The sequence below is a fragment of the Mirounga angustirostris genome, unplaced genomic scaffold (genome assembly GCF_029215605.1).
Source record: "Mirounga angustirostris isolate CCGP_5_RB_7025 unplaced genomic scaffold, mMirAng1.0.hap1 SCAF_1, whole genome shotgun sequence".
In the NCBI taxonomy this organism is placed as follows: domain Eukaryota; kingdom Metazoa; phylum Chordata; class Mammalia; order Carnivora; family Phocidae; genus Mirounga; species Mirounga angustirostris.
Window position 1 is genome coordinate 155,879,237 of NW_026991709.1, and position 23,966 is coordinate 155,903,202.

Below are 23,966 nucleotides of genomic sequence, written 5' to 3' on the forward strand. Positions count from 1 at the left end.
AATGGCTAACAGACACATGAAAAAATGTTCAACATCACTAGTCATCAGGGAAATTCAAATCAAAACCACATTGAGATACCACCTTATACCATTTAGAATGGCAAAAGTTAACAAAACAGGAAACAACAAATGTTGGAGAGGATGTGGAGAAAGGGGAACCCTCTTACACTGTTGGTGGGAATGCAAGTTGGTACAGCCATTTTGGAAAACATCATGGAGATTCCTCAAAAAGTTAAAAATAGAGCTACCCTATGACCCAGCGATTGCAAAAGGAGATATTTACCCCAAAGATACAGATGTCGTGAAAAGAAGGGGCATATGCACCCCAGTGTTCATAGCAACGATGTCTACAATAGCCAAACTGTGGAAGGAAACAAGATGCCCTTCAACAGATGAATGGATAAAGATGTGGTCCATATATACAATGGAATATTACTCAGCCATCAGAAAGGATGAATACCCACAATTTGCATCGACATGGATGGAACTGGAAGGGATTATGCTAAGTGAAATAAGTCAAGCAGAGAAAGACAATTATCATATGGTTTCACTCATATGTGGAACATAAGGAATAGCATAAAGGACATTAGAAGGAAGGGAAAAATTAAGGGGGTGGAATCAGAGGGGGAGACGAACCATGAGAGACCATGGACTCTGGGAAACAATCTGAGGGTTTCAGAGGGGAGGGGGGTGGGGGATGGGTTAGACGAGTGATGGGTATTAAGGAGGGCACATGTTCTAATGAGCACTCGGTGTTATATGCAAATAATGAATCATGGAACACTACATAAAAAACTAATGATGTACTCTATGGCGACTAACATAACATAAAAAAAAAAGATAAAAGAAAAAAAAAGGAAGTCTGGTCCTATTTCCACCAGAAGCTGATGTTTTGGAACTTTCTTTAATCAATAGACTTGGTAGATGTGGTGGTCTGTTTTGGTCTTCTAAGGGAGAGGCCTGCTGGGCTGGCTCACAAGCTGACTTGACCTTATAACATGGGGGTAGGTTTTAGTGTAGGGGACTCCAGCCTCAAACTGGAGGTGCTGTGTTTCTCTCTGAGGTCCAACTGTGTTAGTGGGCAGGAGGACGGAGTGTGTTGGAGGAAGTAGAATATGGTGTCACCTCTCCCTCTTGTCCCTGGGGAGCAGAACTCCTGGCTGCCACTGATCAAGAGTCCCTCCTAGAATAGCAAACAATCTCCTGTGTCTCAGGTTGTCATCAGTTCCCTGCCCTAACCTGTTGTGCCCAGGTCATTGGCCCACCCAGAGCCACAGATCTCCCCTATTTTATCTCTGGCTAGTGGCTGGGATTAAAAACTCTAAGTTTTAAAGGGCTTGGTAAGGTGCAGCCCCACCCCTGTCCCCCGACAGAGAGGCTCCGGATGTGCCCAGCACCATCCCTTCCTCAAAAACCCATCACATGGTGCTCACGCAGAGGCTAGAGTTTATTGTAATGCTCAGCAGCAAGCTGGAACCAGGTTATCGGTCATCTGCACTCAACTCAGTCCCCTACTCCCTTTTGTCCCAGAAAAACTGTCAAAGAGGCTTGAATCTCTTTGGCAGATATCGAAAAGCAGCAGCCGGGTTATCTGCAATCTACTCCAGTCTCTGCTTTGCTCAGTTCAGCCCCAGAAAAGCAGCTGCTGGGTACCCACAGTAGTTAAAACCTAACTAACAGTAGTTAAAGCCTACTGTGGCTCACAGTGAAAAGTTTTTTAGAGGTTTTCTGCCTTCTGGGAGCCTCTCTGACCCTGCTGCTGAGCTCTGCTCAATGGCCCTGGCTGGCCTTTTGTCTTTGGTGAGGCAAAGTAAGCTGTTCCAAATGCCCTCCAAGAAGGGGAGCAATCTCTCCCTGGGCTCCCAACCTTGCATCTGCCATGTTCTCTCGCTCCAACTGTGCATATTGTTTCCTTAATCCTCTGATCCTCTTCCTACTTGTTCAAAATAGATGAATGTTGATCGAGCTGTATTCGAAGGATGAGGCAAGTTCGGGGTCCCCCTACTACCCAGCCATCTTAAGTCTTCCCCTCAAGTTCTATTGTGTTAAACTGCATGAGGTGTGGGTTGTTTTTTTGTTTCTTTGTTGTTGTTGTTTTCACTCAGAATGTTATTCTGGTGACTGTTCCACATGAGTTTGGGAAGACTGTGTCCTGCTTGTTCTGCTGTTGCTAGAAACAATATTTCATAAACGTAATTTAGGTCAGTTGATCAAAGGTACTGTTCAGTGCATCCTTACTGCTTTTATGCCTGATGCATGTATCAATTACTGAAAGAGCTGGGTTTCATGCTGTAATAGAGGATTTGTATATTCGAATGTCTACCCACCAAGAGAGTGGATTTTTCCATATTTCTTTCCCACCTTCAACAGTTTTTGTGTCGCATACTTTGATGTTATATTGTCAGATGCATGTATGTGAAGGACTGGTTATGTCTTATTGGAGAATAGATCCAATTTAGGTAATGCCTCTCTTTGTCCCTGAGCATTTGTCAGCTTTGTCTGAAATGAATGTAGCTATTTTAAGTTACTATTGAATTGTGTTAGTGTGGCGGCTTAGCTTTTTCTGTCCCTTTATTTTTTATTTATTTATTTATTTATTTTTAAAGATTTTATTTATTTATTTGAGACAGAGAGAATGAGAGAGAGAGAGCACATGAGAAGGGGGAGGGTCAGAGGCAGAAGCAGGCTCCCTGCCGAGCAGGGAGCCCGATGCAGGACTCGATCCAGGGACTCCAAGATCATGACCTGAGCCAAAGGCAGTCGCTTAACCAACTGAGCCACCCAGGCGCCCTCTGTCCCTTTATTTTTAACTTAATTGTATTTTGGTATTTTTAGTAGAAAACATACAGTTGGTTCTTATATTTTTAAAATCCATTCTGATTGTCTTTTAATTGCTATAATGAGACTAAAAAAAAAGGACTGTTCATATTTAAATTGATTATTGGGGTGCCATCCAGTTGGCAGTTGGGTTGAGCATCCAACTTTTGATTTCAGCTCAGATCATGATCTCATGGGTCATGAGATCCAACCTCAAGTCAGAGTCAGCACTTAGCAGCCCTCTCTGGCCCTCTCCCCACTCAGGTGCACCTGTGCACACACTCTCTCTCTCTCTTTAAACTAAATAAATATTTAAAATGATTATTGATGTAGTTGGTATGATGGCTACCATATTTGTAACTATGTACGACCCATTATCCTTGTTCTTTCCTTTCTTATCTTTCACTCTTAAATTATTTTTTGCCTTCTTTGATTTTAATTAAGCATGCCATGTGATTCCATGTTTTCTCCTTTTGTGGGATACCAGTTACAGGCCTCATTAAATTGTTTTAATTGGCTTCCTTCAAGTTTTCAGTGTAAATTTAGACATAACCTGAGTTCACTCTTAAATAACACTGTATTTGTCCACATTTACTACAGGTACCTTAAAACAAAGGATCCCCGTTTCTTACCTTCCATCCATAATGTAATACATTTCACTTTCCCATGACTATTATCACCAACATATTTTTGCAATTATTATTTTGAGCAAAAGGAATAGGTTTGATCAGTGAAAAATAAGAAAAAAATGCAAACTGGTGTAGCCACACTGGAAAACAGTATGGAGCTTCCTCAAAAAGTTAAAAACAGAGGTACCCTATCACCCAGTAATTGTACGATTAGGTATTTATCCAAAGAACACAAACATAGTGATTCAAAGGGGCACATGCACCCCAATGTTTATAGCAGCAGTGTCCACAATAGCCAAATATGTCCACAAAGCCAAAATATGGAAAGAGCCCAGATGTCCATCAATAGATGAATGAATAAAGAAGATGTGGTATATATAAAGGAATATTATTCAGCCATCAGAAAGGATGAAATCTTGCCATTTGCAATGACATGGATCTAACTAGACGGCATTATGCTAAGGGAAATAAGTCAGAGAAAGAGAAATGTCATATGATTTTACTCACATGTGGAATTTGAGAAACAAAACATGAATATAAGGTAAGGGAGGGAAAAATAAAATAAGATTAAATCAGAGAGGGACACAAAGCCTAAGAGACTCTTAACCATGGGAAACAAACTGAGGGTTGCTGGAGGGGTGGTGGGTGGGAGGATGGGGTAACTGAGTGATGGGGCATTAAGGAGGGCACTTGATGTAATGAGCACTGGGTGTTATATGCAACTGATGAATCACTAAACTTTACATCTGAAACTAATACAAAAATTAAAAAGAAAAAGAGAAAAACCCCTAAAAACTATTTTATTTAACCTTCATTTATTCCTTCTCTAAAACTGTTTTTTTTAATAGACTCAAGTTTCTGTCCTATATCATTTTCCTGGTCAAAATAACATGTATTTTAACATGTATTGTGAGGCAGGCCCACTGGAGACAAAAGGAATCTTTATTTTTCTTAAAAAGTATTTAGCCTTCACTTTTTTTTTAATTTAAATTCAATTAGACATCATAGAGTACATCATTAGTTTCAGATGTAGAGTTCAATAATTCATCTGTTGCATATAACAACCAGTGCTCATCACATCATGTGCCCTCCTTAATGCCCATCACCCAGTTACCCCGTCCCCCCACCCACCTCCCTTCCAGCAACCCTCAGTTTGTTTCCTGGAGTCAAGAGTCTCTCATAGTTTTTCTCCTTCTTTGATTCCTTCCCATTCCATTTTTCCCTCCCTTCCCCTATGATCCTCTGCACTGTTTCTTATATTCCTCATATGAGTGAAACCATATGATAATTATCTTTCTCTGATTGACTTATTTTGCTCAGCATAATACCCTCCAGGTCCCTCCATGTTAGTGTAAATGGCAAGATTTCATCCTTTCTGATGGCTAAGTAATATTCCATTGTATATATACCACATTTTCTTTATCCATTCCTCTGTCAATGGACATCTCGGCTCTTTCCACAGTTTGGTTATTGTGGACATTGCTGCTATAAACATTTGGGTGAATGTGCCCCTTCAGATCACTACATTTATATCTTTGGGGTAAATACCTACTAGTGCAATTACTGGGTCATAGGGTAGCTCTATCTTTAATTTCTTAAGGAATATCCATACTGTTTTCCAGAGTGGCTAGCTTCCCACCAACAGTGTAAAAGGTTTCCTCTTTCTCCACATCCTCACCAACATTTGTTGTTTCCTGGCTTGTTCATTTTAGCCATTCTGACTGGTGTGAGGTGGTCTCTCATTGTGGTTTTGATCTGTATTTCCCTGATGCTGAATGAAATTGAGCATTTTTTCATGTGTCTGGTGGCCATTTGTAGGTTTTCTTTGGAGAAATGTCTGTTCATGTCTTCTGCCCATTTCTTGACTGGAGTATTTAGTTATTTTGGGTGTTGAGTCTGATAAGTTCTTATAGATCTTGAATACTAGCCCTTTATCTGATATGTCATTTACAAATATCTTCTCCCATTCCAAAGGTTGCCTTTTGGTTTTGTTGACTGTTTCTTTTGTTGTGCAAAAGCTTTATCTTTATGAAGTCCCAATAGTTCATTTTTGCTTTTGTTTCCCTTGTCTTTGGAGAAGCGTCTAGCAAAAAGTTGCTGCAGCCGAGGTTGAAGAGGTTGCTGCCTGTGTTCTCCTCTAGGATTTTGATGTAGACTTCACTTTTGAACAGATTTTGATGGATACAAAATTCTAAATTGATAGTGTTTTTCTTTCAAGGCTTGAAATATGTCATTCCTCTGTGTTTTTGCTTCTCTTTTCTCTGGCTGAAGAGAAAACAATATGATTCTAACAGCGGTTTTACCACAGGGCAGTTTTCCCCACCCCCAGCAGTCTTTCAAGGTTTTCTCCTTGTCTTAATGTTCTGACACTTGTCATAACAAAGGGGTTGATAACTTGATACGCATCCTGCTTGATGTTTTCTGAGATGTTTGGATCTGAGGTCCAAGTACGTTAAATTAAAGTTTTCTGCCATTAGTACTTCAAATATTTCCTCTAATTCTCTGCCTTGTGTTTTCTTCTTTTAGTAGTTCCATTGATGTTACACCTTTTGTCATTGTCCTATAGTTCCTGACTATTCTATTTTCATCGGTTTTTCTCTGTTATCATTTAGTGTGAGAACATTCTGGTGCTGTATCTGCAAGCTCACTGAACTTTCCTTGCTCAGGAGCTCAATAAAAGCATTTTCCAATTCTGTTTACAGTGATTTTTATTTCTACAACTACCTTTTGATTATTTCCCACAAGTCCACCTCTCTGTTTACAGAGCCCATCACTTTTTGCATGCTGTCCACTTTTTTCACTGGAGGCTTTAGCACATTAAATGTGTTTGTTTAAAATTCCCAGTTCTCTAATTCCCCAATATCAGTCATATCCCAGTCTGGTTCTGCTGCAGGCTCTGTTTCTTCAAACTGTGTTGTTTTTGCCATTTAACATGCTTTGTAATGTTTGGTGGAAATCTGGACATGATGCACTGAGCAAAAACTACTGAAGTAAATTTTCCTTTAATGTGAGTTTTTTTATCTTCTGGAAGTTACTCCCATGTTCACTGTTTGCTGTGAGCTATAATGTTTGAAGCTATAAATTCCTCTGAGGTGCTTTTTATTTTGCAAGAGGTTTTTGTTGCTTGTCCTTACTGTTTGCTTTGGGTTTTCCATGATACTTATTCTTCAGTAAAATCTGAGAGTTGACATTCTTTCACTTGAAATCATGTCTTGATAACCAGAGCCACATTAATGCAGTGGAAAAGTAGGCGAAGTGTTGTGTAGTTGTATGATTAGATCTCAAGGGTTTTAGTGAAAGTATGTCTCTGGGACTTGGCCTTTACAAGTGCTTCTCAGACCTTTGTTCCCATTAGCTAAGAGAATAGAAGGAGCTGGAGTTGGGTTCCCTCCTCTACATAGAAACCTGGAGGGGTCTAGATTTGGGGATTTCCTTACTCCAGGTCAGTTATGCTCTGATCAAACCCAAAGTGGTTGCTCTGCTAACACAATTCCCCTTGAGGGAAGGCTTCTTTAAGGAGAACAGAAGGCTCTGGGTGTGTTTCAGATGATTGCTTCTCTTCTCTTCCAGATGGAAGTTGAACAACTTTTCCTTGACCTTCATTGTGACAATGTTGTAGGGCTACTTGAGGTAAGTCATAGAAGTGTGGAGGCCCCCACCAGAATTACCCCCCTGGAGATTTTCACTTTCCAGCCATGCTCATGGAGCCTCCAGAGATTCTTCAGTCATTTGCAGCCCAGATCCTGGCTCCTGCAGACTCTTGTGCTTCTGAGGCTGTGACTCGTCTGTATTCATCTGTCTCTCGTTTTTGTGGTGGCAGTTTGTCTTGAGATCTCAGTTCTCTGATGGATTTTTGAGGACTTGTTGATTTTCAGCTTGCTCAGCATTTCTCTTGTTGCAGTGACAGGAGTAATGATGTCTAAGCTCCATACATATCAGACCACAAACTGGAAGACTATTAATCTTTAATAAAAAGTAACCTTAGCTTGCTTCCTCTGCAAATAGCTCCCTTTCATGCCCTAAAAAAGGAGGAGATGTAATGAGGGAGTCCCTCTGAATTTTAAAATGGGATGTCAGGAATTGCTCAGGGATATGTCACACCCTATAATGAAATCCTGCCTTGTTTTTCCCAGCTCAGCAGCTGTAAAGCCAGGCCCATGTTCCTTAGGTAAGATACTTATGTACATGATCTGCCTGGGGTGATAAAGCAAAAAGTTAAAACAGAAATGACTATGTTAGACAAAATGAAATGTGTGGAATATGATAGGGATGTCCAATCTGCTCCAGGTCAGAGAGGTGTTTGAGCAGCAACAGTTCCAACAAGCAGGGATGAATCTCCCTGTGTATACCTCCCCTGGGACCCATGTTATCCTGGGCTGCATCCTTAAACCCAAAACACACTGTCATATGCAGTTGTCAGTCCTTCTATCCATCAAGGTGTGCTACTCTCTCTACCCTGTTAGCTGGGCCATAGGAAATTTGAAACAGATCCAGCCCCCATGTCACCCCTTATCCAAATCTGTGCTTTTCCACACTTGGTCTACAGAGCATAGGCACATGAGAATTATGCAGAGGAACAGGTACAAGGTTTTATGATAAGTTCTGGAGAAGACACAAGGGTTCTGGGTAGAAAATAGGGAGGGGGAGGAGACAAGCTTAGGCAGAAGGAGTCCTGCCACATCCAAGTCTGGAGGAAAATAGGACATGAGCACTTCCATCAACTACCCTTTGAGGACTGTGACCACAGGGATTGAACAATAGCTTTAAACCACCCACCTTTGGGGAAAATTGCAGGGCAGGGAATGGGGTTGGAATGCTGTATCTGTGGGCACTCAGTTGGCTCCAAGATTACAAAGGTCAGGGCTAGATATTCATTTCCCATCTAAACAAAGCCCACACATGGTCCAGCCTGGGAGGAAGATGGACATAGTCCAGTCTCAATGAAGCTATTCCCTGAGGCCAAGCATTTGCCTCCCAAAGAACCAGATCCAGCCCTGAAGGAAAACATGGTCAATGGCCCAGAGGTTTTTAGTCTAACAAGCCCAGAATAGGGATGAGGGATCCTCTTGGTGAGGCTGTTTCTCATTATGTCTACTACAGAGGTAGGACTGCTAGGAGTAGCAGGAAAACACCCCCACTAAAGGCAGCCAGGCAGGCCATGGTGCTGGGCCCTCAGCTGTAGCTTTGACATGACCATGCCCTGGGCATGTGACTTGAGGGCAGTTGTGTCTCCAAACACAGTGGTGTTTATGGGGTTGACCTCAGTGTCAGAGGCTGGCTGGGGAGCCATTATACATGTAACATACAAAAGTGTGAATTGACTGATAACACATAAGGCTTCTGGTCAACAAATTTAACAATAGTTTAGTTTTGGGGGAGTCAAAATGTGGATATGTGGATTTTCTTTTTACATCAGGGTCACTGTCCCTAACCCCTGCATTATTCAAGGATCAACTGTGTATGCAGAACCATTTCTCATCATCTCCATCATTTCTAAGCTAATCAAAGCCACCATCATTTCTCATCTGGAATACTGCAATAGCCTCTTAATCTCCCTGCTTCTACTCTCACCCACCTTCAGACTGTTCTCAACAGAGCAGCCAGAGCAAATTTTTAAAATGTTATGTCATCGATTGAAACTTCCAAGTGTGGTTTTTGTCAGAATGACCAGGGACTATGAGCAAGAAATTCACAGAATTTTTAGAACAAGTTTCTTGGCTTCTTTTGTATCTAATAGTTAATAAATTTTGGATATGTGGCAAGAAAAGAAAAAGGTAAGATCATGTCACTCCTCAGTTCCAAAACCCTCCAATGTTATTACTGACACATCCAAAGCCCTTATGGTCTATAAGATCTGAAATGTGCCCTCCACCTCCCTCCTGATTCAAGGACTTCGTTCCTGATGTTCCCTCTGTTAGGAATACTCTTCCCCCAGATGTATTTATCATTGCATCCCCTGACTTGAATGTAAGCTTTATGAGGCAGCAAGTTCATTTTCTTCACTACCTCATCTGCAGTGTCTAATAAAACAGTGACATCCTAGGCACCCCATACGTATTTTTATATGCTACCAGTAATTGGGAACTGATCCTGGCTTTGAGGCTGAAAGGCGCGGGATTTGTGGAAGGAAAGATGACTTTTCTGTAGCAGGGAATGTGACTTCAGGGAGCCTCTCAGATGGAGAAAGGCAGCCTGCCCCCCTAGTTGATTGGTTCCTCTTCCCGCCCTAACCACGTCTCCCTCCCAATCTCCACCCCTTCTAGAGCCCTCTAGAGTTAATTGGCTGAACTCTCCAAGCCCTTTCACCCTCCCAAGTCAATGGTAGGGCAAAAACTGTGCGGGAGGCGGGGTCGGAGCTCCCGCGAGGCTGGCGGACTCCTGAGGGGGGCGGGAGGATCCAACCTCCGGGGCACAGAGAGGCCGAAACCTCCAGATGCCTAGAAGGGCCGGAGGGTAAGGTTGAGAGTTAGTGGGGAGTCAGTGACGCAGTTCCTTCTCCGCTGTGTTCCAAGATGTGGGCCGGGCGCTCTCGATGAGGGGTATGTGGCAGCCTGGCTTGGGGGTTCGGTCCGTGTTCTGGGAGAGGGTGGGCAACACAGGCTGAGACCCAGGCCTGCTTTAGCGCAGCCCGCTGCGGCGACGGGGAGGAGATCTCTAGGGGTAGTTGAGGGCCTCTCCCTCCCCTCGTTCGGTGCTGTCCCTTTGTCTGGGGTCTCGTCTCCCACACAGCGTAGCTGCTCGCTCTGACAGGGCTGATAATGGTTATAGAACTTTGTCATCCCCGCTCCTAGCCAGCAGGCCACCCTGGTAATAGCAGTTCCAGCCACGCTCAAAGGACTCCACAACCCCAGTTTGAATCGGATCACCAGTCCAATCCCAGGTGTGTTCCCAGTGAGGAACAGAGTTTTGCAGGAAGTTACTCATTCACTCATTCATTCATTCATTCAATACTTATTGAGCACCTACCAAAAAGTGCTAGGTCCTGAGGTTACAGTGTGGACAAAGAAGAGGTATTTTCTGGTAGGGAAGAAATGGAACAAGCTTGAAGGGCTAGAAGCCCAGTCTGGGAATCTGGAGGGGCTGAAAACACAAAACAGATTTTGAGGGCAAGTAATCCTAAGAACTAGGTAATCGTTAAAAACAAACAAACAAACAAACAAACAAACAAAACCAAGAAAACATCCACCTTTTATCCTCCTTTTAAAAACTTAAGTATTTCCTCTCTAAAGATACTTGACTCAAAAAGTCCCCTTCTCATCTCCCTGCTGCAAACTTTGGCTGGAAAGCAGGATTGCAGTTGGAATGCATTTTGCAGTTAGAGAAGAATATGGAGACTTTTAGATATCAAACAGAACAGGTGAAAAGGAGCAACTGTAGTTTGATGGAATGAGGATTACCTTCAGACACAGAAGATTTGTCTCTCACCAGCTATACGACCTTTGGCAAGTCATTCAATCTCTGGGAGCTGCATTTCCTCATCTTCAGAATGGGAATGATCATCCTTACTTTTCACAGTTCTTAGGAAAAGAAGTTGCCCAGGGATGGGACACTGCTCTGAGTGCCTGCTTGGAGTTGAGCTCTCAGAGAACTCAATCATTTCTATCTGTTTACAGTGATCCAACACCCCATTAGGAACTTCCTCACCAAACCCAAGGAAGGGATCAGGCAAGATTTGTGCTGGGCACATCCTTTGGAGTGAGGCTGTGCTGGGCAGGTGAGACCTATACTGTGAAATTAGTTATCTGGGGACAGGAATCCTGCTGACTAGAGGAAGGGGACCATGGCTGAAAGGGAGCATTTCTGGATGGCTATTTATTCAGGAGGAGAGAAGCAGAGAAGTGGGAGTGGGGCCTCTGGACCTTGAGGAGTACACTTTGGGGATGGGAAGAAAGGTAATATAGTTGAACTCAAATTTGGGTGTCAGGAGACTTGGATTTGAGTTGCAGCTTTCTTCTAAGTTTGTTTCCCCATCACTACATTTTGATAGAAGACACTGGGAGAGCTGGGTGATTCCTTCCAGCTCTGACATTATGAGAATCTCTGAGTAGTTAGACAGTCAGTATAGAATTGGGGCCCTGTTGGATGGCCCTGTTGAGACAGCATTGCCAAGATTGTAAATATACTGTCATGGTGTTCAGACAATATGCAGTACAAAAGGGATGAACAAGTGAAGGAAGGATGGTGGTGGTCATTGTGTGAAGAATGCTGTTCTTATCATCCCTGCACCCAGATAGACTTAGAATCTTGAACTTGTTTAACATTTCAAATCACAAAACATTTACTGAGCCCTCTTTGTGCTAGGTACTTTGTGGAATTCCACCTATGAATACCATGGCCCTTGCCCTCGGGGACTTAGAGCTTAATGTATACTTGTGAGGAGGAGTGACACAGACATACACCCAATTAATTCTAGTATAGGGCAACTCTAGTTTATATTACAGATTTGTTATGGTATTTTTTTGAAGTGCAGGAATTTCTGTATGATCAAATCTGCTTTTGTTACGATGTCGGGCTTTGTTTTATGCTTAAGGCATAGGCCTTTTGCTTCCTGAGATCAAGTAGTCTCCTGATATTTTCTCCCAGTTTTTTTTTTTTCTTTCAATTTTTATATTTCGTTCATCTGTCTTTGGAATTTTTCAGGTATTCCCTCTTACTCCTCACTCCATTGCAGCTAATCAGTAACCAAGGACCATCTGACTACTGCTCACAGAAACCTGTACAGGCAGGTGCTGCTGGTGAGTTAAAGGAATACAACCTCCCAAGATAAAACCTCTTTCTCTCTCTTTCTGGGAATAGGACTCTGCCCTTTGTGAGTTTCTCACAGCCTGAAGTGAATGGTGGTCCTAAGATCAGAACACTCACCCATCAGTCTCAGGGATTTGTAGGTCAGAGATTTGTGGGGCTTCATTTGTTCTCATCCATTTGCCAGTTGTCTCTGAGATTATGCTTTTATTCAGAGTTGCTTGGATCTCTTTTAGTGTTCTACTGGCCCTGTCCCTCCTTTTACTTCTCCAGCCAAGAGTTCACCTTCTCTCCTAGTGCCTGGGAATTCTTTCAGGGTTTTTTTTTTTTTTTTTAAGATTTTATTTATTTATTTGACAGAGAGAGAATGAGAGACAGAGCACATGAGAGAGGGGAGGGTCAGAGGGAGAAGCAGACTCCCTGCCGAGCAGGGAGCCCGATGCGGGACTCGATCCAGGGACTCCAGGATCATGACCCGAGCCGAAGGCAGTCGCCCAACCAACTGAGCCACCCAGGCGCCCTCTTTCAGGTTTTTTGAGGGAATTTCCCATCCAGTCAGGCAGAGGACAAATAGTTAGGTTTCTTTTTGACCAACCTCTCCTCAGACTGGCCCTCCCTGATCTTCTGATAAGTCTTGCTTCCTTCTCAGGCCCCCCAGAACCACCTTGGGCTTCCTTATGGCACATCCTTGTGCATTTCTCTTTCTCCGTTCCTGCTCTTCTAACCAAAATCTCTATCTCAGTGAGCTTCCTTTGCATGACTTCCTTTGTCCCTTCTGTCTTATTCTCAAATTTGCATTCCTGACATATTCTTCCTCTTCTCATCTAAAGTATTTTCCTACATCTTCATTTTCTTAGTGACATTACCATTATTGATATTCAGACCTGGATCTGATAACCTTGAATTCTTTCTTTTAGTCATCCTCTATGTCCAATCTGATACAAGTGTATGCTTTCCTGGAAATTGCTGGATTTCATTGTTCTCTTTCCTATCATTATCCTGGATTAGGGTCTCACTGTCTCATTCATTTGTTCAGTCATTCACAAACATTTATCGGATACCTAGAAAGTGGCAGACTCTCTAGTGGTCACCCATACTGCATTCCTAAACTTGTCTCCCAACTCATTTCCCTTCCTCCATTCTTTTTTTTTTTCACCTCTAATCCATCTGGGCTAATCTTCCTAAATCATTTTTTTAAAAAAATGTTTAATTGAAGTATAGTTGATATACAGTATTATACCCTAAAGCGTTCTTTTCCTAATTTCACTTTTAGGCAGGATGATATGAAATATATTGTCCAGACTGGAATATTTTTGTGAGTTAAGGGGGCCACTATTAATAATGATGCTAGAATGATGCTAGAAACTGTATTCTTGACAAGTGAGAGAGGAGAACGAGGTAGAAAAAAAAATGTAGAGTGGGGAAATAAAATGAGGATGGCTTGTTAGCCATTGACCATTAAATTATATCAATATATGCCCCATAATTTCCGTGTTCTGGCTCATATCACTTCAGGCAACTTAATTCTTTCATTTGTTCATTCAAAAAAAATTATTTTGGTGTCTACTATATGCTTGGAACTGTGCTAGATGCTGGGAAGACAAAGGTAAACAAAATGAATAAAATCCCCACCATCATGAAGCTACGTGATAGTGTAATCTCCCACTTATTTCTGAGTACACTGGCCCTGTGCAACCTTCCTTTTTTTTTTTTTTTGCCTCCCTCTCCCCCACGAGCTTCTTTTTGAGGAAATAATTCCTTCATGTTCTGGGGCTCAGCCAAAGGTTTGCCTTCTTAAAGCACCTCTCCCCGATCATTCCTCGCCCCAGTAATTGCTCCCTTCCCTAGCACCCTTCACCTCCTGGTTGGGTACTTTGTAAATCTTAATTTGGTCTCCTCATTTTTCACCATTTACTCCACTGTAAGCTCCTGAAAGGTAGATGTAATATTTCATGCTTCTATTAGTGTGCTCAGGCTGCCATAACAAAATCCCACAAACTGGGCAGTGTAAACAACAGATACTCCTTTTCTCACAGTTCTGGAGCCTGGAAGTCCAAGATCAAGGTGACCACCTGATTCAGTTTCTGGTGAGGACTCTTTTCCTGGCTAATAGATGGCCACCTTCTTCTTGTGTGCTCATGTAGCTATCCTCAGTTTGTTGGGGGGAGGGGAGGTAGGAGTGGAAGCAAAAGTGAGCTCTCTTCTGTCTTACAAGGACACACTAATCCTATCAGATCAAGCCCTTATGATCTCATTTAACTTCAATTACCTCCTTAAAGGTCACATCTTCAAATACAGTCACATTGGGGGTTAGAGCTTCAACATCTGAATCTGGTGGGGGGGGAGGACACATTCAGTATGTAACAATGCTTTATTTTATTTCTTTACTTTTTTATGTCCAGTAATGGTATTTATTGCTTTGTGATGGAGCCATGTAAATACCTGGCTATTAACAGTTTCCACGGACACCTCTTTCTTGAAAGCCACGATACTGATCTTTACCATAGCAGCTTTTAACAATAGAATAGTTACTATAGTAGCTAGCTAAGACGATTTAGATCAGTTATGCGTAGAAATGAGACATGCTGGTGTTGGCTTCAAGGCATTGTCTCATTCTGAATCTCTAAAATGTTTTGTTCTAGTAATTATGGGGATCCTCTAAGGTAATTTCCCAACTTTTCATAAGAAACACTATAAAAAGAATTAAAAAATAATACAAGTTAGCAGAAGACAATTTGCTAGCAAAATGAGAGGCCTCTATCATAGTAATTATATAAACTTACCCACCTGTTCATCCATCCATTCATTCATACCACAAATAGTTATTTTCTACTTTTCTGTAATAATGCTTTTTATTTATTTATTTATTTTTTAAAGATTGTATTTGACAGAGACACAGTGAGAGAGGGAACACAAGCAGGGGGAGTGGGAGAGGGAGAAGCAGGCCTCCCGCAGAGCAGGGAGCCTGATGCAGGGCTCGATCCCAGGACCCTGCGATCATGACCTGAGCCGAAGGCAGACGCCCAACGACTGAGCCACCCAGGCACCCCTGTAATAATGCTTTTTAAAATTTTCCCTGTTAGATCCAAAACAGAATATACAGAGTAGAATGCTCAATAATTACTACTTTAAGACATGTATGAAGAAAAGAGTTTCAGAGAAGATTACAAATGGAAAAGAAACTCAGAACCATCAACCTTCCCAGAGAACTCTGGAAATGGCTTCACTTACTGTTCTACTCTGCTCTGCAGGCACCTGGCTTCTCACTGAGTTTTCTCCTCTTTGATTAAGAGAGGTAGCAACAGCTGGATGTGAGTGTGCTTCAGGATCCTGGCAAGAATCCACCCCCCTACCACCATTTTCTCTGCCCCCCCTTTTCATCTTCAGCACACACATCTGTGTGTCCCTGTATGGCATCAGTGGCAGCTATATTCCTGAACTATGAACTGTAACCTCAGTTGGAAGTTCTCTTCCTTTCTTGCTGGTCTTGAGCACTCACCATTGGACATGTTCCTCCTTCAGAGTGTGACTCAGCTTATCAAAAGCTGTGAGACAGTGGAAACTGGTCAAACTTTTTTGAAAAGCAATAGGCAGTACTGCAAAAAAATTTCATTCCCTCTGACCCAGTAACTCCTTTGTGGAACTTTTATGCTAGGAATATATTTCATTAGGAGGAAAACTTTGCGTAAAGTGATCATGATAGCATTATTGAAGTGGTTAAACTGCAGGGAGCAACAAAAACATCTAACACTAGCAAAATTGTAGGTAAATCGTAATGAATTCAATTGGTAGTGTATTATATAATCATAAAATGATCTTATAATGATGAAATAGCAATGTAGAAAATTACATGTGGTAGGATGCAAAATTATATCTACCGTATATTTGTAACCATATATACTATAAAAATGGACACGTTTGGAGAGGAACATAGTAAAAAGAACATTAATTATGTGTTAATATCATGGAGTCATCTTTCCATTTTCTTTTATGACCCCGATCCCTTTCTGTGTATCCCAAGTTTCATGTCAAACCCGTTAGGAAGTTTCTGCTCGTTCCTGACATCGATTTCATGTATTGGCCCCTTTTGGTTGTGCTGTCTCCTACTTTCACCCTTTTGCCAATGTTAGATACTTTACCATTCTACCATGCAAGGTCTTATCAGAGCATGGCCTTACCCTGCCATGCTTTAGCTAGCCCTGTTCCCCAACTCAGCCTCTCAGGTTTGCACAGTAGATTGGGTGATAGCTTGTCAGAGTGATAGCTTGGTGAGAAGCAGACAGACTGAGCGCATGCAGCTGGATCCAGCTACAGAGCAGTCCCTACAGAGTAGGCTATGGTGTGACTAGGCTCCAGTAGGCTCTGGTACTGGAAGAACGGTATTACCCCTTATTAAGACAGGGCTTAAGAACAGAGATATAGGGGCGCCTGGGTGGCTCAGTTGGTTAAGCAACTGCCTTCAGCTCAGGTCATGATCTCAGGGTCCTGGGATCGAGCCCCGCATTGGGCTCCCTGCTCGGTGGGAAGCCTGCTTCTCTCTTTCCTACTCCCCCTGCTTGTGTTCCCTCCCTCGCTGTGTCTCTCTCTGTCAAATAAATAAATAAAATCTTTAAAAAAAAAAAAAAAAAGAACAGAGATATAGATAGGGGCCTCACACTTGGACTTAGAGCAAAAGATGAAATCTTAGTCATACCCTAAGGCAATCCCAGTTGCTGATCTATGAAACAATTCTTGAGCATCTATTTTGTGCCAGCCATTATATCATTGGTATTAGGGGAATAGGTCAGCAAGAACTAAAAGCCAAACTGATTTGAAGAGCTACTGAACTAAGGATCTTTCAGTTCATTTTTTCTAGGGACGAGATGAGGAGTTTGATGGCTCCAATTCTGGGAGTAGAGTGTGAGACAGGAGGAAACCTGGGTGGATTTTATATTACTCATTGCTTATCCTGATGCTGGACCTGTTGGGTTCCCCTCCTATCTTTCCGTAAGCCTTTACCTTGGCCTCTGGGTCTACCCTCATTTTTCTCATCTCGTTTTTGATCAGTTCCCTCTGTCTTTGAACACTTCCCCTTCCAAGTGAGACCTTGTGGTATACCACATCTTGTTATCTTTGGATAGAGAATAGGTGACATATGCAATTTCTGTTTCTTCTGTCAGATGGTGGAACTGGGACTGAGGAGGTGTTGATTCCAAAGTATCACTCCTGAAAAATCAGAATCTCACACTTTCAAGAGAACTCCACAGAGGTGTTGCCAGGGAAGTCAAAATTTAGAAAGCTCCTTCTGAAGAGAAAGAGAAGATTCAACAGGCCACTGTGATGCTTCAAGCAAGACAAAATGAGAAAGACAAGAAGCTTCAGGCATAAGACAGTTAAAGACAATGAAACACTTACAGAAGTGAGTGAGCAAGAATCTGAAAAAGATGGTAGTCAGTGCTTAGATCCTGCAACAAACATGAGAATTCAGGCTGAAAAGAAACAGTATGTATGTACTGAGTGTGGGAAAGCCTTTAGTCAGAGTGCAAATCTTACAGTACATGAAAGAATCCACACAGGAGAGAAACCCTATAAGTGTAAGGAGTGTGGAAAAGCCTTCAGTCATAGCTCCAACCTTGTTGTTCATCGAAGAATCCACACTGGACTGAAGCCCTACACATGCAGTGAATGTGGGAAATCTTTCAGTGGTAAGTCACACCTCATTCGGCACCAGGGAATCCATAGTGGGGAGAAAACTTATGAATGTAAGGAGTGTGGGAAAGCCTTTAGTCGGAGTTCAGGTCTTATTTCACATCATAGAGTTCACACTGGGGAAAAGCCCTACACTTGTATCGAGTGTGGGAAAGCCTTTAGCCGTAGTTCAAACCTTACTCAACATCAAAGAATGCACAAAGGAAAAAAAGTTTACAAATGTAAGGAGTGTGGGAAAACATGTGTTTCTAATACAAAGATTATGGACCATCAGAGAATTCACACAGGGGAGAAGCCTTACGAGTGTGATGAGTGTGGAAAAGCTTTCATTTTAAGGAAGACCCTTAGTGAACATCAGAGACTTCACCGTAGAGAGAAACCTTACAAATGTAATGAATGTGGGAAAGCTTTTACTTCTAACCGAAACCTTGTTGATCATCAGAGAGTTCACACTGGAGAGAAACCCTATAAATGTAACGAATGTGGAAAAACCTTCAGGCAGACTTCTCAAGTTATTCTACATTTGAGAACCCACACTAAGGAGAAACCCTATAAATGTAGTGAGTGTGGGAAAGCCTATCGTTATAGCTCACAGCTTCTTCAACACCAGAGAAAACATAATGAGGAGAAAGAAACATCATAAATAACATATATTGTTAGTAGGCCTAATTGCTACTTTTTGGAAAAACAATTTTTCATTATTCTCAACCTTAATTCAATTTCTAAGACTCCATACAGGGAAAGTAACCAGAAGCAAACAAAGATGAACAGAGGGATATTCATGCTAGCATCATATATAACTGAAGGAAGAGAACTAGATTTTCAGTAGTATAAGGTTTAAATAAATGATAGTCTATCTAACATGATGGTTTTGCAGCCATTATAAACATTCTTAAAGAATATTTAATGTCATGGGGAAAATTATTTGTATAAAATGGAAGATAAAAAACAAATTTGATCCAAATTTTTAAAAAATATTCACCTATAGGAGAAAAATGGGAATGAAATAACACCAAACCAAAACGTTGACAGTGATTATCATTGGGTGATAGGATTATAGGTGATTTCTATTTTCTTTATACTTTTCTAAGCTTCTTAGATTTTCTACAAGAATGTAGTACTTTTATATTCAGGAAAGAAGTACAATATTTTTTAAATGCAGTGAGTACATGCTCATTTTCACTCAGCAGTGTTATGAAAGGCATATAGAACATGGACCCTAAACTCATGGGATTCCACCCTAATACTGGCACTTGGTAGCAGTGGAAGCATGAGCAAGTCACTTCCTTTTAGAGCCTGTTTCCTGTTTATTAAATAATAAACACCAGTCGTTGGTCTTTTGCAGTTTTAAAATAAGCTGACTTTTTTTAACTCTTAGGTTAAAAGAACAACAAAAATTTACTGCATTCTTCTATCCCACAGTTGTAGAAGGCAGGTAATAGAGACTTCATCTTTCCAATATATATCTACAAAACCAGAAAAAACCCCTTACAAAATTGAAACAATTGCAGCTGCATAACCTGTAAAGATGTGGTCAGCATAATCTAAAATGAGGGGAAGACTCTGCCTTCTCATGTACAGTTTAATAGCTTAAAGTGCGAACTTTGGGATCAGAGATATGTGTTCTGATCCCAGATCTGCCACACATTAGCTTGTCAGTTTTGGACAAGTCACTTAACTATGCTGAGCCTTAGACTTATCTGTAAAAAGGGAATAATGACCTACCTAACAGGGTTGTGAGGATTTAATGAGATAATGCATGGATTGTGTGACAAAGCTGGCCCATAGTAAATGAAAATAGCTCAAGTATGGGACATTGGAGCAGTGTTTCTAAACTCTCAGAGTGATTCAGGAAGTTTAACCTGAGGTAGCATTTAGGACATTTTCAGGTGTAATGAACACAATATCACGTGCTAGTAGCTAAAACCTTAAGAACATTGATTGTTTATTTATGGGGAAGTCTAGAGGTATGCAGTTCCAAATTTGGTTTGGCAACTGAGCAATTCATAAAACTTAAGTCTTAACTCCATAATTTTCAGCATATAGGCTTTCATTTTTTGCAGCCTCTCGGTTGTAAGATGTTGGCCATAACTGGAAGCTCTTAACTGGAAGCTCTTCTCACACAACTCTTTCAGAATCAGGAAGTGAGGAAAGGAGCTGAGGCTTTCTGATCTGTTTGCTTTCTCCCTTTTATCATTGAGGAAACCTTTCTCGGGAGAAGGGAAGGATGCTGTGCAGTCAGTACTGCAGGTGCTCACTTGCTTCCTCTGCCTTTCTTTATGTCCAGCCCTTTGAGAAGGCCTTAACCCATTTTCAACCAGTGTTTTAAACTTCTAAGTCCTTAGCTCAAAATACATCTGGGAACACTTAGAATCTGCCCACTCTTTTTTTTTTTTTTTTAAGATTTTATTTTTTTTTTATTTGACAGAGAGAGAGAGAGAGCCAGAGAAGGAACACAAGCAAGGGGAGCGGGAGAGGGAAAAGCAGGCTTCCCGCAGAGCAGGGAGCCTGATTCAGGGCTAGATTCCAGGACCCTGGGATTATGACCAGAGCCAAAGGCAGATGCCCAACGACTGAGCCACCCAGGCGCCCCAGAATCTGCCCATTCTTAAACGCAGTCACCTCTCTTTCTTCATATACAGTGAATCCCTAAGCCTAATGTCATTTGTCTTATGCACGTAGTGATTATTGTTATCCCATTCAATTCTTACAACATTTGTACAAGAAAATTGAGTCTCAGTGAGATTAGGTGACTGACTAGTTAGTGATTGGAGCCAGGATGTGAACTCAGATTCGAGTTTTAGGTCCATGCTTTCTTCATATACCAAAGTGCCTCTGCCCACCATGGCAGTTCTATATGTGAGTGGGAGACCAGTTGGGACTCTCTTGAGTAGACACCTCTATGAAAGGCAGTTATATCTGGATAATTATTTGATCATGGTTTCATAAGGAAGATGCCTGTCTTCTCTGAGTTCGATTTACAGCTTATCTCTGCACCTTGTAATTTAGTTTTAAGGATTATATATTTCTTCCTTGCTGTTACTGGAGACAAAGAAACAGAAGGTTGTGAAGGGTATAGTTGTGTGAAAAGGGATTGTTTGCTTTTGTCCTATTTCGACAGGATAGTGGCTTACATTCAATTTTGGGATGTAATAGTCCCTCTTTGCATGGTTATTCAAAAACCTTTGCAAGGTTTGGAGGTTAGTCCCTCTTTGTATAGTTATTCCAAACAAGGTTTGCTGCATTCAGGGATAGGACTATTGGGTAGACACTTCCCCAAGAGTCTGGGTGGATACAAGGGTAGGGTAATCCACATGTGGCAGTGGGTTACACTACTGCAGTAAGGGTCCTTCCGTCATTTTTCCCTTGTCACGTGTCCTTTTAAAATTAAGGGAGGTGTTTGTAATTAGTATCCCATGCCTTTTGTCATGCCAGCCATCCTTACCTGCTGATTACCTATGTGGAGGCTCCCCATGACTAGTGTCTACTGGTGGCCAAAACTAAGAAAATAGGCAGTTGGCTTCTTGTATGCCTGTCAGAGGTTATTTTTTGAACATTTATTATTACCAAGCAGATTTGTTGATACTTCCTATGTTACTAAGCAGGTATTCTCTGACATTTTCCTATCATTGTCTCATAGTGTCTGAGATTTCTTCTTTCAAATAGGCTTTCTTTTTCATCTTAAAAGATTTTTGTGATCTTCAAGAGTAAATACCTTCTGGAAGGATACTGTGTCATCTCAAACCCAGCAATCTGAATACAGATCTTCACGTATCTTGCCCCAGGCAAGGTAAGATAATAGACCCTCGCCCATTTTCTAGGCTGATACTTGTCTTGAGCTGCAAGAGTAAATGCTGATAAGTGGTCCACATGCCCTTTCAGATAAATATTCTGCAGCATAATTTAAACTGATTATCCACCTTCCTCCAGGGACTTTTCAAGACTACCAGCTGTTAACTTCAGTCAGAGTTTAATTATGTATGCAATTCTTACCATACTTTCATCAAACTTAAGTCTTAACTCCATAATTTTCAGCATATTGGCTTTTCAAGATGCACTCTGGATTCAGGGTCTCCTTATGTTTTTTCCAGCTTCCTGTGCTAATGGAAACCTGGTTGTTCCTTAATAGCAGTGCTTCCTCTGCAGCCCCTCAATTGTTAGTTTGTCTCCCTCAACCCATTTACCTCTCTTTATTGCCATTTTTTCTGTATTCTCCATCAAAAACCCAGCTCTTTTGAAATACACATTGCTAGACTACTGTGTATTACCCATCCCTGTTTTTGTTATCTACTGGCTTCCTGTGTACTCACTTATTCATTTATGTTTTTAGTACCCTGAATATTCTGGAGGAATATGAAGAGGCGATATTTTTAGCCATAGATATCCTGGTTATGTAGAATTGCTCTTGTGTGGAATAGAAATATATATGTCTCCTTTTAGTTGAGATAGTGTGAAATAAAATCTCATTTTATATAGCCTTGATTAAAGGGAAATATGAAAGACAATGAATTCTGCATAGAGAGAAGAGTGTCTCCCTAGGTTTAGAGATATTTTTTATTGATGGTGTATACTGTATTAATTCTTACTTGGAACTGAGAAGAAAATCAAAACCAGAAAGGATTTTAAATAGCTGAATAATTCTGTTGCATTTAAATCCCATTAAGACTAAATTTCATTTCAGTTCTGTATCCTCAGTGACAGACTTTTTTTTTAAATTTTGCCATTAAATATAAATTCCATTTAATATAAATAAATAAAATAGTATGCTTGTATTGTTAGATTGTTTTCAGAAACTAGACTGTTTTTAATCACCTCTGATGTTATAAAACTGTTTTTGCAGGACATAGTTATAATTCCTCCAATAAATCTGTTATTATTGTTATAAATATCACTGAATTTTTTTTCTCGTTGCTTCCTTTGTTCAGAATGGGAAGAAAACAGTTCAGTTTGCTTTTCTTTAGGCAGCTGTTTTTGAAATGAAGTGATATGGCTTATTTCTGATTTAAACGCAACATGAAGCTTGTTATTTTCATGCTCCTACTACATAAATGAGAGCTCTCTAGCCAATAGAAAGTGTCCTGTAATTTCCTTAGAGGACTTGTACAGCTGGTTATTGTCCCAGCTCCTTTCTCTGGGCCCATTTGTGTTCAAATATTTACCATTATGTAGACCTCAGACGGCTATATAAAACTAGCCATGTTCCCTGACTTCTGTTTTCTGCTCCAGAAGGTAGGTTTATGAGTGGTGTAAAGGAGATGGCAGACTCCTTTCTAGGCAACATAGATAAGGACCTGACTAGTTCCCACTCTTCCCACTGACCATTCAAATGCACATGGCACAATTTGACCACAGGGATTATAGACATGCAAAAGCTATAACCAGTCTCTGAAACTAAGACCAGTGGACTCCAAATTTGGGAACCACAAGAGGTAACAGCACACATACAGATCAATTTCTGAGGCCCACCAAATCTGGACCAGGGTCCAGGGATCTATATAAAACAATACTTTTGCAGTGGGAATTGAAGAAAATTTTTCATTAGGATCCTAGACTCTACATGACTACTGTGATGATTGTCCATTTTTCCTTCAGAAGAACCTATAAATTACAAAATTATTGAGACATATACTAAAGTTTGTATAATCATTACAAATTAGCAACCAGTTTACAGAGTATGAAATAAAATGCTGTCACATTTGCAGTGTTTGTTTTACCACGGAATTGAGCAGATATTCATGTCTTTAAAAGGTATAATAGAACAGTACGGCAAACTAGATAATTGTAAAGCCCTTTGGCTACAAAACAACCTAGAAATTCTGGGTAAAATTTAAACATCCTTTTAAAGGACTTTTGAGAAGGTGAAATAAGTGCACAGAACCTAAAATGAAGAGGAGGTGGAAGCCAGCAAGGTAAGTGGGTGGTGATACCTTGGGTGCTGTGAGGCAGTTTGGTGATATTGGCCACGAAGGGACATAGATTTTATCTGCTGCAAGGGCAGGATTTGAATCTGTGGGCTTGTAAGAGGTGGAGAATTGGAAGTGAGATTTCCACAAGAAGCCCAGATGTTAAAGGGCTATACCCTCAGTGAAA

The 23,966-nt window shown here is 41.1% G+C and overlaps 2 protein-coding genes across 3 annotated transcripts in view; both read left to right on the top strand.

Moving 5' to 3' along the window:
• The first annotated feature begins 9,858 nt into the window (after positions 1–9,858).
• Positions 9,859–22,767, top strand: ZNF660 (zinc finger protein 660). 2 transcript variants are annotated; one of them, XM_064590804.1, is made up of 5 exons: positions 9,859–9,985; positions 11,060–11,160; positions 12,087–12,181; positions 14,225–14,275; positions 17,348–22,767. In XM_064590804.1, the coding sequence occupies exon 5, from the start codon at positions 17,527–17,529 to the stop codon at positions 18,517–18,519; it is 993 nt and encodes a 330-aa protein (XP_064446874.1). In that variant the 5' UTR covers positions 9,859–9,985; positions 11,060–11,160; positions 12,087–12,181; positions 14,225–14,275; positions 17,348–17,526; the 3' UTR covers positions 18,520–22,767. The 2 variants fall into 2 exon arrangements, with proteins under 2 accessions (XP_064446874.1, XP_045760123.1); XM_045904167.3 differs by lacking the exon at positions 14,225–14,275.
• Positions 17,742–23,966, top strand: part of ZNF197 (zinc finger protein 197) — a 39,598-nt gene continuing 33,373 nt past the window's right edge. The window contains exon 1 of the mRNA XM_064590735.1: positions 17,742–17,872. The gene's annotated coding sequence lies outside the window, so the exon portion shown is untranslated. The remainder of the gene's footprint in view (positions 17,873–23,966) is intronic.